Genomic DNA, 14,918 nt, shown 5'->3' with positions numbered 1-14,918 from the left:
AATCACAGTCAGAGCTCAGTGCAGGACATTCGAGTTCTTCACTCCAGCCTTCACCTTCACATTGTTTCTTAACGGAGCTCTGTGCTTTGTACACAGCAGCATTCTCATGCTCAAGGGTTTGAGTCTCTGAGTTTTAAAGAAAAGTATAAATACATTGTGTGCTTCAGACTCAGTATGAAGACGAAACAGAGCATTGGAAAATAGGTTTTATGGGGTGCGCATACTTTTGACTTTGTAGTTTAATAACGTGTGCGGCTTGAATGCCTTAATGTGGTGAAATGCACCTTCACCATGTTTTTTTTTGGTCACATGCAGAAAAACACATGCGGATGTGAAATCTAGGGGATTTTTCAGAATCATTATTTAAAATTAATGACAATTTTATACTTTTTTATTAAAGGGTGATGAGAAAGTACAAGATGTGTGAATAATGAGTAACATTTAATAATAAATGTATACGATCATTTTGTATTGTGTGTGATATGAGAGTTTTGATCTGAACAGATTTAGTGTTTCACTTCAGTAAAGTTTCAATCATTCATCTTTCTTTGTCTTAATTACAAACTATTCTCACTTCTTTCTTGCTGTAGGAAAGTGGATGTGAAAACCGCAGACAGGCTTCCAATAGAAGATGATTTTATTTTTACTTCTGGTAGAACTTTTTCCTCACCTTCAAACTCAAACCACACTCTCCACCTTCTCATTTCAGCTTATATAAACTCTAGAGTCAGTTGATGCCTGCATTAATACCTTTCCGGTTGTGTTGAGATCATCACCATCATCATAATCATCATCAGCAGCAGCAGCAGCAGCATCACCACCATCATTCTCATCAGCAGTCATGATCCCTCGTTGTCTCCTTCTGGTTCTGCTGGTTCTTGCCTGCCTTCAGTCCTTCGCGACAGCCGAAAGTAAGATAAACTTCACCTTTATAATATTTAAACCTTTTGCGATCACTTATAACATGACAGCAGACCTTTAATCCGGTCAGGGATTCTTCCTTAAAACTAGTTCTTTCCCTCTCTCACTTACATTATAGCAGCTACAAACAGTCATCTCTTCACCAGGCTCTCTTTATTCTGAAAAAAAATATATATTATTAAAAAAAAAGTTTATTAAAAAAAGATTCTTTTATCCCAGAACTAAAATGTTTTTCTGCAGGTGAAAGCGGACCATCTCAGTGCTGTTTCAGGTTTCAGACACATCGAGTCCCAGTGAGACTCATTTCAGTGTATCACAGAACAGAGCGTCAGTGTCCAAAACCTGGAGTCATGTAAGTGTTTATTTTACATTTAGTTAATAATATTTTTGTACATTTTTTATTTAAATCGATGTCTATTATTGCTTTATGTACAATTCAATTCAGTTTTATTTGTATAGCACTTTTTACAATTGACAATGTCTCATAGCAGCTTTACAGAACAAAAACACAAAATTTTATTATAAAGAATAATATAAAGATTAATATAATCTCCCTTGGATGGTAAAGGAAGAAACCTTGAGAGGAACCAGACTCAAAGGGGATCCTCATTTTCATATGGATGACACTAGAGGGTGTGATTATAAATACAGTATACAGTCTGACAAATGTTGTATTGATGCAAAAGACCATACAACGATATACATTTAAAATATCAGTTTGGGGAGTGTCATAGAAGGAAGGAAGGAAGGAAGGAAGGAAGGAAGGAAGGAAGGAAGGAAGGAAGGAAGGAAGGAAGGAAGACAGACAGACAGACAGACTGACTGACTGACTGACTGACTGACTGGACTGACTGACTGACAGACAGACAGACAGACAGACAGACAGACAGACAGACAGACAGACAGACAGACAGACAGACAGACAGATAGATAGATAGATAGATAGATAGATAGATAGATAGATAGATAGATAGATAGATAGATAGATAGATAGATAGATAGATAGATACTTTATTCATCTTACATGGAAATTCACAAATTCAGTATCCACAAACTTGGACAAACTAAGACATACAATAAATTCTAAAATAATAATAATAATAATAATAATAATAATAATAATAATAATAATAATAAATTAAAATTTAAGTTAAAACGTCTGTGCAGATCTAGGTGTTAAGGTGTGTTATGTACAGTACATTGTGTATTATGGTATAGAACAGTAAGGAATGTCAGCATTGACTTTTTCCCCCTGAGTGGAATTAATGAGTGTGTGATGGTCTGATTTTATTACAGTTTCACACTGATCACTCTTTATCTTCTCTCTCCTCTACAGCTTTACCCTAAAGACCGGCCGTCATTTCTGTGCAGACCCCGAAGTCCAGTGGGTGAAGAACAACATGAACAAAATTGACAAACCTAAAGAAAGTGCTTAAAACCGCTCTCATTATATATATATATCTATATATATATATATATGAACAACATTTGTTTGGCTGTGGACATGAATTAATGATGTTCCCATTCAGACCAGCAGAGGGCTGGCAACTGTTACATCATAGCCTGTTTTATTTGTCATTATTGTCCCAATGTGTGTTATGCCATGCCACTCTTACTGTTTCACCTTTTTCCCCATTTACCTTTTTACCTTGATGTTCTGCCTTGTCTTCTTGTCTCTGTTCTAATCAGTCATTATATTCAAGCTGTACAGTTGAAGCCATTGTGTTTTCACCTTCCCATGTCATAGTTATGTTTTTTTTTTTACTTGTGTTGTATTATTCCTGTGTTTTTTTTAATAAATAATCATTCTGCATGTAGGTCTGAGTTTCTGTACACGAGTGATCGAGACCACCTTAGAGACCCTTAGAGACCCTTAGAGACTTTAGAGGCTGGCTAGGTCACAGATTAAGCATACCATCAGTGTAAATCTCTGTTTGGAGGAAATACGGCACCCAGACAAACATTTTTTAAGCAAACAAGAAGCGCTAGTTTAAGTATTTCAGGAAGAGGTAGGTCTTCACGTTTGTCTTTTAGTGTTTATTTGTCTTATGCTTAAAGAAGTTCTGAGACCCGGTGTGGCTGCAGGCCTTCGTTCCTGACATATAAAATGTAAACCTGATGGCTGATAACAGATGTGAATTGATTAACAACTGGAATCAGATGTTTTTTGGAATGAAAGTCTGGAGCCACAATAAAAGCAATGACCAAAACATATCCTTTATAATTCATAGTGACATCACAAAATAACTTTGTGTTAACCTTTCGCCACCTACTGGTCACATATATTAATCCAGAAGGCCACATCAGGAGAAAAAAGATGTGATTTGCCCAGATGACTAAAAGCCTGCTCCATAATGAAGAAACCAATATAAAGTATGTTACTGAGGCTTTAAAGCACAATCTCCACCCACCATTTAAAGATGTTGAGGTTCCTCTTAACACTTTTTTCTGTCTTTTCAAATTTATTTCTATAGCGCCTTTTTCAGTTGATGTTGTCTCAAAGAAGCTTTACAGAACATAAACATAGAACAAAAGGTTAATATAAAGAATAATATAAGGATAATAGAAAACAAAATTCAAGATTAATAATATTAGATATATTTAAATGTCTTTGTATTTATCCACAATGAGCAAGTCTGAGGTGACTCAGGTGACTGTGGTGAGGAAAAACTCCCTTGAATGTAAGGAAGAAACCTTTAGAGGAACCAGACTCAAAGGGAAACCCATCCTCATATAGGTGACAATGGAGGGTGTGATTATAAATATACCGTCTGAAAAATGTTCAGGATTCTCACAAAGTCGACCTTATCTCAGTGGGGGTCCAAAATTATCATGGCATAGAAGACAATCAGAGCTGGTACAATTTCTGCATGCCTCGGTATGGGTAGAAAGAGAGAAGCAGTGGAGAGGGATTAACATAGCTGTTGCTCATAATATTAGCAAGCACTAGATGATAGTGTGCATTTGGTCAGATGTAATAGAGCACAAAATGGTAATTTTGTAAGCGATCTAGGAGAATGTTGTGCTCTATAGTGTCGAATGCAGCAGTTAACAATATTAAGAAGAGGCTCAGCAGCTTTATGTAACACTTCTTTCAGTAATTTAGTTGGAATGGGGTCTAGTGGACAAGTTGTTGATTTAGCTGTAGTAATGTTTATCTAACTCTTCCTGTCCTGTGCTTGCAAAGCACTGTAGTTGTGAGTGTAGCACTTTAGGTGAGACTGGGTCACTAGTTGCTCTCACATGTTGAACATCAACTATTTTGTTCCTGATACTTTCAATGTTATCAGTGAAGAATCTCATAAAATCCTCACAACTGAACTGTGATGGAATAGTTTGTGTTCAGATTTCTGTTTTTTTTTTTTTGTAAATCTAGCCACTGTGCTTCCGACATTTAAAGTATTTAAAAAATAAAAAGCTTTTTTTTTTCACTTGTTAATAGAAGAGACCTTATTTTTATTTGTATATTTTTATCTGTACAAGAACAAAGTAAATGGATGAAAAGTTAAAGCAGCCTAATGTGTTAAAATACAGTCAGATTTAGGTATTTTTCTCTTGTCATTGTTTTGATCAACTCACTTTGTTGTGTTTTGTAATATTGCACAGGAAGTGTGTGGTAAAGAGGCTTTATTGTATAAAACCATGACCTAATTTACTTCCTCTACACCCATCCTCCACTACTCTCTGTCTCTGTAGATCAGGATGGAAAAAAACAAATCAGCAGTAAATCTGGGAGCTATTCTTCTGAGATGGAGAAACCCAACCTATGCAAAAAGGGATTATTATCATGTTACAAATGATTGCATATGATATCATTACTGTAACAGACTTGGTGTGCAGAATTAAATCAGTAGGTTATTATCAATACTTCAGGTTACATGTTTATGATGGTTTTTTGATCACTGATACGAGAATCTGTCTTTCCTAACCAATCACTGATCACTATTGTTCCTACTAACCAATTAATGAGCTCCAGTGTTCCTACTAACCAATCAATGATCACTGTTGGTTCCACCAGCCAATCACTGATCAGCACTAGTTTTAACCTTGTTTTTCTTTGTGTTAAACCATTTTCATTGTGATATTTCTCACAAGAACAACATGTTTAATCTGAGTTTATCATTGACGAATAAAATCTTGTCATTATATAAATAATCTGCTGTCCCATAACCAGCCTGTAAGAGATCTGTTTCTTCCTGTAAGAGATAAGTTATAATCTCTAAAACTATTCAGCACCATTCTGATCTATTGCAAGCAGAAAATCTTTCTTTTTTTAACTAACACATTTTGATATGAAAATATTACAACAATCTACTTAATATGCAATTCATTCCATTGTGTCACAGGATGACCCCTAGTGACTTTTTTCAGCAGGTATTATCTAATTTCACCTGAACAGGCTTTACAGCAATGGTGTCACCACTGGATTGTTCATCAGAGAATTTCTGAATTTTCTGAAAAGCTGCTTCGTGGCATGTGGATTTCGAAAGGCTCGATGTAAATAAAATGGAATTAAAATGAAGGAAATCTAGAGTGATCAACTTAAATCTAGTGGAATAAGAAATCTGTTAGTTTGCTGGTTCTTCAGGCTCGAAGTGTTGAATATGGACTATAGACTTGTGTGTGACAAACAGCAAGCTGATAGATATTTCCTTCTCATCAAACCACACAGAGCTCCTGCTGACCACAAACAGCACATGTAGCACTGAGTGTGGTTTTGTTTCTCATCACAGCCTGCCAGCTTTTTCCGGATGTTCAGACTCTTTCCATTTGATTTCAAAAGAACAGGTGATTTGATTTTATTCTTTTACTTTTATCTATTTATCTATCTACTTTTATCTAAAAATCTAACTTAGCAGAATTCTTGCCAAAGGTATTAATCCTAATATAAATACCGATGCTGTCATTTTCCCGCTGTCATTATGTTAACTGAACTCACTCTGTACTATTTAACAATATCAGAAAGGAAGTGTGTGGTACAAAACATTTATAAAACCATGACCTAATTTTCTTCCTGCCCACCCCTCCCCTGCTATTCTCTATCTCTCTAATTTATAAATGAAAGAGAAGATATGACATATTGTATAAATGCACACTAATATCAAATAAAAATAAATCTAACAGGGAGAAATCTGTTGGATGAAGAGTTTATACTGCACTTGATACTGCTCTTTACCTCATGCCTATAGCCAATGAGAAAGCAGGTAAACTTGACTCATTAGCAGTATGCAAGTTCAAAAAACAATCATTGTTCACCATTATTTTCAGCTGGCTAATAAATAAATAAAAAACAATGTTCCCAACAACCAATCACTTATCTATCTGACCCGTCACCGATCACTATTGTTTCCTCTGATCAATCAGTAGCGGTTCCCTCAGACCAACCATTGATCAAGTCAAGTCAAGTCACTTTTATTGTCACATCACCACAGCACATGTGCCTTGGTGAGTGAAATTCCCTAGAGCAAACTCCAGAAATTGCAAAAACAATTAACATATAACAGGGTCACGGTGGCTTAGTGGTTAGCACGTTCGCCTCACACCTCCAGGGTTGGGGGTTCGATTCCCGCCTCCACCTTGTGTGTGTGGAGTTTGCATGTTTCCTCTTGGTACTCTGGTTTCCTCCCCTGGTCCAGAGACATGCATGGTAGGTTGATTGGGATCTCTGGAAAATTGTCTGTAGTGTGTGAGTGAATGAGAGTGTGTGTGCCCTGTGATGGGTTGGCACTCCATCCAGAGTGTAACCTGCCTTGATGCCCCATGATGCCTGTGGCACAGGCTCCCCGTGATCCGAGAAGTTCGGATAAGCGGTAGAAAATGAATGAATGAATGAATTAACATATAACCATACAGACTTCAACAGGTGAAAACGTGCAATATGCACATACATATAATCAGTACACACAGTGTACTACTACACCTTACACATAGGGAAGTCATGGCCTAATGGTTAGAGAGTCTTACTCTTAACCCTAAGGTTGTGGGTTTGAGTCTCGGGCTGGCAACGAATGAGGTGCCCTTGAGCAAGGCACCCCCCCCCCTCAACTGCTCCCCAAGTGGCTGCCCACTGCTCTGGGTGTGTGTTCACTGCTGTGTGTGTGTTCACTGCTGTGTGTGTGCGCACTTTGGATGGGATAAATGCAGAGAACGAATTCTGAGTATGGGTCACCATACTTAGCCGTATGTCATGTCACTTTCACTTCATTGTACGCAATATGTACATACATACAGTTAGCATTACACATTATACACTATACACAGAATGTACACATTTGTACATTATATAAACATATACAGTATACACATACATACTAATATACATACAAACAGACTGTATGTGAGCTACATACAGAAATGTCATGGATGTGCATGGGATGGTATCCAGTGGTAACAGATAGATTATTGTATTAAATGCAGTGTGTATGTATAGTCCAGTGTTGAACTTTTAGAGTTAAAGTGCACTGTGTGGCATACCATATTGTGGAAGTATGCTGTAGGGTGTATTAGTTTTGACTGTTAATTAGTCTGATAGCCTCAGGGAAAAATCTATCCCTCAGTCGGCTAGTGCGGGATCGGATGCTGCAGAGATGTCTTCCTGAGGGCAGCAGAGAGAGCAACCTGTGGGACGGGTGCCTGGAGTCACTGATGATCCTCTGGGTTTCCTTATACACCACCTTGTGTAGATGTCCTGGAGGGAGGGAAGCTCACCACCAACAATGTAGCTGGCAGTTTGCACGACCCTTTTTAGAGCTTTAAGGTTGCCAGTGGTGCTGTTTCCAAACCAGGCAGTGATGCATCCCATCAGGATGCTTTCTATAGTGCAGGTGTAAAATGTTCTGAGGATGCTCATTCCAAACTTCCTCAGCCATCTCAGGAAGAAGAGGCGTTGATGTGCCTTCTTCATCACTGCATCAGTGTGTATGGACCAAGTGAGATCCTCACTGATGTTAATGCATGGGAACTTAAAGCTGCTTACCCGCTCCACAGGTGTCTTGTCGATGGTGATGGGTTTGTGTTCTCTGGTCTGTCTCCTGAAATCTCATCGTTGTCGGTGATGCAGCCTTGTGGATGTTTACCCGTCGGAAGGATCGGGTTACATCCGCAACAGAGACGGAGAGTGCACTCACATCTGCTGCAACAGCCACAGGAGCGCTCTCTGTGTGGGCGGTGTTGTGAGCCTTGAAACGAGCATAAAGGTTATTAAGCTCATCCAGTAGAGAGGCGGCAATGTTCACAGTAGCTGGTTTATTCCCTTTGAAATCTGAGATGTTATTGATGCCCTGCCACATGCTGATCATGACTGTTTCTACTGTACAATCAGTGACCACCCCCCCACAACCAATAAAAGATCACTATTCTCCCCTCCAACCAATCACTGAACACCATAATTCCATATTCCCTCTGTCACTGATCGCCTCTGTTCCCAACAATCACTGATCTATCTGACCAATCAAAAGTTACTATTCTTCCCTCTGACCAATCACAGAACACCATCATTCCCTCTGACCAATCACAGAACACCATCATCCCTTCTAACCAATGACAGAACACCATCATTCCCTCTGACCAATCACATATCACCATTGTTCCCTCAGACTATTCATTTATCACTACTGTTCTGACTGATCATTATTGTTCTCTTTGACCAATCACTGATCATCAACATTCCCTCTAACCAGTCACTAACCACTATTGTTCCCTCTGATCAATACTGTTCCTTTTGACCAATCACTGTTCCCTCTGACCAATCACTGTTCACTCTGACCAATCACTGACTACATCTATGTGTTTCATTTGTGTTATTGCTAGAAAGTATAATATTTAATACATAAATATGTAAATATGTGACTATATCCAGATTTCTGAAAAGCCTGTGACAGCGTGGATTTCTAAAAGTTCAATGTAAATCAACTTAAATCTAGAAATCTGTTAGTTTGCTGGTCCTTCAGGCTTGAAGTGTTGAATATAGACTCTGTGTGTGACAAACAGCAAGCTGATAGTTATTTCCTTCTCACCAAATCACTCTGAGCTCCTGCTGACCACAAACAGCACATGTAGCACTGAGGGTGGTTTTGTTTCTCATTTTTTCCTGGGTGTTTGAGCCTGTATTTTCATAGATTTTTTTTTAACTTTATAAATACTGATTTCTTTTTATCTGATCTTAATAGAATTGCAATCCATTAAACTAAATGACTAGGCTAATTTATTAATTAATTATTCATATACACTGTATGTGAGTTTGGTTATGAAGTGTGAAACAGTCCTCAGTGTCAGTTAAGGTAAAAACCACAGACAGGTTTCCTGTTTAAGAGGTGCACCCCCCCCCCCCATCATATTGCATTGCATATAAACTGCCATCCTCTCCTTAAACCACCTTTGTCCACGCCTCTAATCAGCTAATAAAAGCACTGCTGTGCTGATATTTGCATTAAAACGATTCTATTCAAATTGTCTTTATCCTAATCATCACCATCAGCAGTCATGATCTTCTGTTTTCTCTTGCTGGTTCTCACCTGCCTTCAATCCTTCTCAATGGCCAACAGTAAGATAAAGTCCATCTTTTCTTTTTAATCTATTGTTATTTGCCTTATTGTCCATATTTTATGAATCAAAGTTGGAGCATAATTGCTTAAGACATAATAAGGGCTGTTTATTATGCAACCAACAATCTCATACAGATGTAATATTGATATTAGATAGATTCTTGTATTTTTCTTCTTAATAATATTAATATTCATTACATCCACCCCCTCATTTTCCATTTGCTTTCATTAAAATATTTGAATATTTTTTAATATTTACAAAAATCTCTCTAAAAAAATTTACTACTCTCATGCTACCATAATTTATCACCGTATTTAACATCATTTATACCTTATATGCTTATAGAGTGTGCATAATTGGAATGTATGAAGTGCTTGTATTCATACTCTTAGGCTTTCAGGCACAGTTTGGACATTTCCGAATCTGACCACCAGAGGGAAACCTTGCAGGAATATTTATATGACATTGTTTGGAATAAAAATATCATAGTATGCTTACATTTACATTTACATTTTTAACATGTGACAGACTCTCTTATCCAGAGCAACATACAAAAGTGCTTTAAGTCTCTATCATCAAAAACTGGTTCACTAGGTAACAGACTTCAGATACCATGAGACTAAAACACTGTTCAAAGTTTTTTTTTTTTCTTTTTTTTTTTTAAATACAAACATACAACAAACAGGGGAGAAAGTGCTAGTTCAAGTATTTCATAAAGAAGTAGGTCTTCAACTGCCAGTGACGCAAAGTATCAATGTTTAAATCTGATGTGTTCAGATACCGGATGGTAGTGGACGGAGCACAGCAGCTGCACACATGCTTCCTTTTTATCCTCACCTGTTTCCCTTGTACCCTTGATTACTTGCCCTATTCATACCTGACATTTAGTGTCTTCCTCTGCTGAGTTTTGTCGAGTGATTCTGTGAGGCCATTTGGGTTTTTGTTTGTTGGGTTTTTCATTTCACAGTAAATTACCTTGTCTTGTTTTTATCCTGCCTTTGGCTCTGGAACTTTGTACAATGGGTAAATTTTCTGCCCTCTTCTGGGAGTTGTTTTATGACATACTGTAGGTAGGTTTTCCACATACAGTACATCTCACCAGGTAAAGTATCTAAACTAAAATACAAAATACAGGGTGGAAATAAAGGTAAGATGGGATAAGGTAACATAATATCAGTCCATAATAGTAAATAGTGAATAAACGTTTTCCCACACATTTGCTAAGAATCCAGTCCCTGTAAAATTCATTAAAGACTACACAGAAACAAGGCATGACTGTACATATCCTGGAGTCATGTAGGTTTTCAACAAAAAATCTTAATTTCTTTCTCTTATGGATATTCTGATATTTTCTGTAGTCCGCATAAATGTCCTAACCCATTTCTCTTCTCCTACAGTTTTTCCTTCTTTAATGGTCGCAGGCTGTGTGCCAACCCAAGCTTGGCCTGGGTGCAGCGAACACTGAAAAAAATTGAACGCCATTTGTATGAAAACTCAACTCGACCAGCTTCTACTGTTTAATTTCTTTTCCTTAAAACACCTTTCACCAATAGCTTGTTGCTCTGCATCTGAGGTCTTCAAGTGTGCATGAATTCATTTTATATTTTGCACTCGCTATTACTTGCATTATTTGTTATTGCCATGCTTTTGAAATAAATTCACATTTTCAAAGAAAACATTGTTATTTGTGTATAACAAGCCATCAGTAGCTACATTTCTAAGCTATGTCTTTATTTTAAAAAAAGCATAAACATTTCAATGTGTTTATTTCACGTTTCCATTCTGTAACTCATTCCATATATATATATATATATATATTTATATATATATATATATATATATATATATATATATATATATATATATATGTTTCAACAAACACTGTTACAGAGCACTAACACTCCATAAATGACTGTTGTGGTTGTTATGGTTAGGGATTTCTAATAATGAGAAGACCTATCTGGAGGAAAATAAATGCCTGGAGAACTAGTGCCAGGAAAACAACCTCCTCTTGAAAGATAAATTAATTGATCATGGACTTCAGCATGATGAGATTCCAGCCACTTCAGGAGATGAGATTCCAGCCACTTAAGATCAACAGGACCCCAGTGAAGAGAGGGGACAGTTTCAGATACCTGATCGTTCACATAACACAGGACTTGTTATAGGTCGGTCACATCAACACCCTACTACAGAAACATTCATCAACATTTTACCACCTTAGGTTTTGGCTTATTTCACTTCAAACAGCCGTCTTAGGTGCTAACGAACTTTTACACCTTTGCTAATAAGTTCATTCTTTTGGGAATCGCCACAGCCAGGGTTAGGAAGAGTCAGGACTGGTGGCTCCTCATAGGGTGGTGCAATCAGCTTATTGTATCATCTGTTCTGAGTTCCTGACCTGCAGATGATCTACTGCAAGTGGTGCTAGACCAAGGCCAGGAACATGGTAAAGGACCTCAACCATCCCAACAATGTAATCTCTCTGTTGTGGTCTGAGAAGTTCTTTTACTTTTATACCATGTGTACCTCAGCATGTGTGCAGCAAAATATCTATCCACCACAACATTAAGTTCCTAACTGAAAAGCTATGACTTATTACTTAAAATGTCTAGTGAACATTTTTGCTGGAAATAAACATGTTAACCTTCAGTCATCTTTTTCAAGGTCATGGCAGACGCCTATCCTGGGAAAAATTTCTACAAGGTGTGAGAGTATGACCTGGATGCATATATACAGCTTCGCAGTGATTTAGCACAGCCAACACATCATCTGCATATTTTCAAACCTGGAACATTTACAGCATTTGGCAGACACCATAATGCAGAGTGATTTATATGTTATACAGCTGAACAATTCAAACACTGAGCCTTCTGAGTGGTAGGCTACCACATTCCCCTTGTACTGGTGTCCTGATCTCAGAGTTAAACCAGGGACTGAGATGCTGTAAGGCAGCAACACTGCCCACTGACATTTTCAGCTTATTAATGGAAACAACATGAGAGAATGAATTGAATAGTGAACTTCCTGTAAGTAAGGGCTTTAGTGCTTCTCTCTAGAAAATGCTCTAATTTCACCACCTGCAGTACCAACTCTGAAATGCAAAGCTTCAACTGTTTAACAACTGTTTAGTTGGAACTACAGAAGCCCAGGGCCCTAAACCACCCCCTATGAAAAATATGTTTAGATTGTTTGTTTGATATTTTATTATGAACATGTGGCTATTTAAGTCAGGTTTGATTTAATACACTGTCTGCCCATGTATATATTAGAGTTAGCTAGCACTTTATAATGACCTTTTTAATATATGAGAAAGAGCTAAGAATAAAATATTACCTATTGAATTGAACTATAAGCTTTATTAAATTTTCCACTTTATTAGAAACACCTACACATTACCTAATTAAACAATGTATACATTCATACAGCGTTGATTTGACCATGACATGGTTGATGCTACCAGATGGGATAGTTTAAGATGCTGATCTCATACATAACAGTCCCTAGAGTTCACACAGAATGGTATAAAAAAACAGCAGACATTTTAGCCAATTAGCTTATCACATTATTTGTTAATTATGTTTGTGTTGTTGTTCTACTGGGCTGCTCCCTTTTCAGAGTCACCACAGCACATGGTCCACATATTTGATTTGTCACGTTTTATGTTTTCTGACATGACCCTTCTGTTTTATACGGGGTTGGGACCACCACTTAGAGCTAACTCTTTATTTGCTGCTAGGTTTGTTCTCTGCCCAGAAATCGTCTCTTTATTGCTCTATGTATTTTGACAACTGTCCACTAGGGGCGGTATTTAACCAAGTGATAGAACCCGACATATTTTTATTTATAGATTTATTTAGTTGGATAGATAGATAGATAGATAGATAGATAGATAGATAGATAGATAGATAGATAGATAGATAGATAGATAGATAGATAGATAGATAGATAGCAACCAAATGCAGTTTAGAATCTTCCAGAAATGCAGGTTGAATATGTAACACATGTAAAACAGTTTATACAGTAACTGAATAACAATGATATAGGAAGTGAATATGTGCAGTATTTCTAATGTATTTAGATAACAGAATGGTAATTAAACTATGTTAGAATAGTAACATATTTTAATAGGTATTAAAAGACATTACATATGCAAGTAATAGTTATAAACATGCATAAATGTCATATATAAAACAGTACTTGGATTATCCGGTGATAATATTGTGATATTATGATCAATGGAGGTTTTCATCATCCTTTACTTTCAGACACCATGGAGCCATCAGACCATGCTGTGTTTGAGTGTTGATTAGGATGCTCTCATTTGTGAACTCCTCTGGAACTTCAAACATTGTTGTGCCTGAAATATTATGATTCCAGGAGAGATCCTCAGAGATGTAAACAGACAGGATCTTGAAGCTGGAGACATGCTCTATACATCTGTCCTAAGCAGTGGCACAGGAAATTGGCTAACAGACTGAGACAGAGTCTAACTGCATTATTTTCATATAAAAAACATTTGAATCTGCCAGTGCTGATTGGTTACATCAATTTGATTTAGCTGTTATTTAACTTTTAATACTGACACACTATTTGTGGTTGTTATTGACCTTATATTAATGTACACTGATTACCTTATTTTCCAGGACACACACCAAGACTATTAAAATTTTTTTGATGTCAATGGATATTTAAGAAAATCTATGCAAAATAATGCAAATCATAAATCAAACTCCAGGTGGCGTCTCTGCCTGTAGAACATCTTGTTACATCAGCATTTTCATTAGAATGAGTAGCAACACTGGAGAAGTAGAGATGCCAGTTTGCTGCCTAAACCTCATCTGAAGGGAATTATACCTTAAATAAATAATTCAGCAAAAGACTGAAGAGTAATAAGAACTATAAATGATTAATTGTACCCTAAAAGTGAGCCTACTGCATTTGTCTTCAAGGTATTTTTCAATGCTATGTATGGTGGAGCATAAGGCTGAATACTACATCTTTGTGTTCTGAAAAAGAGACTCAGGACAAACAGGATGTTCAAAATGCTGACTATACTCTTTTACATATTGAATTCCCAGAAAATTGGTATTGTGTAAAAAACACAAAATAAAAACAAAATGCCTGATGATATCTGAAGGTTATATGTAGAAGAAGAAGAAGAAGAAGAAGAAGAAGAAGAAGAAGAAGAAGAAACAGAGCCTTAATGGGATGCATGTCTGATGAAATGCATCTCAAACTTTGCCAATTAACTTCAATATTTATGGTATTAATAAATATTAATCATTTAAGGTATGGAGTTTATCACAGGAGACTCGGGACAATAGGTCGAGGACACCCTGGATAAGGTGCTGACTCATCACAGGGCACAAAAGCATACTGCGGACAATATAGATATGCCAATTTGCCCACAATGCATGTGATTAGACTGAGGTAAGAAACTGAAGTACCCA

At 37.0% G+C, this 14,918-nt stretch overlaps 1 protein-coding gene across 1 annotated transcript; it reads left to right on the top strand.

Annotated features, from left to right (window-relative positions):
• Positions 1 to 773: 773 nt before the first annotated feature.
• LOC113663545 (C-C motif chemokine 4 homolog) lies at positions 774 to 2,382 on the top strand. Its single transcript, XM_027178883.2, has 3 exons — positions 774 to 911; positions 1,162 to 1,273; positions 2,258 to 2,382. The coding sequence occupies exons 1-3, from the start codon at positions 842 to 844 to the stop codon at positions 2,355 to 2,357; spliced, it is 282 nt and encodes a 93-aa protein (XP_027034684.1). The 5' UTR covers positions 774 to 841; the 3' UTR covers positions 2,358 to 2,382.
• The last annotated feature ends 12,536 nt before the right edge of the window (positions 2,383 to 14,918 follow it).

The sequence above is a fragment of the Tachysurus fulvidraco genome, chromosome 1 (assembly GCF_022655615.1).
Source record: "Tachysurus fulvidraco isolate hzauxx_2018 chromosome 1, HZAU_PFXX_2.0, whole genome shotgun sequence".
NCBI classification, from domain to species: Eukaryota; Metazoa; Chordata; class Actinopteri; order Siluriformes; family Bagridae; genus Tachysurus; species Tachysurus fulvidraco.
Note: the sequence above shows the minus strand (reverse complement) of the source record. Positions and strands in the feature narration are given on the sequence as shown.

What these genes read in the sequence shown, in the direction of transcription:
- LOC113663545 (XM_027178883.2), top strand. Translation starts at nt 842, where the DNA reads ATGATCCCTCGTTGTCTCCTTCTGGTTCTGCTGGTTCTTGCCTGCCTT. An exon ending in GTCCTTCGCGACAGCCGAAA is followed by an intron (nt 912 to 1,161) that starts GTAAGATAAACT and finishes GTTTTTCTGCAG; the next exon opens with GTGAAAGCGGACCATCTCAG. An exon ending in TGTCCAAAACCTGGAGTCAT is followed by an intron (nt 1,274 to 2,257) that starts GTAAGTGTTTAT and finishes TCTCCTCTACAG; the next exon opens with CTTTACCCTAAAGACCGGCC.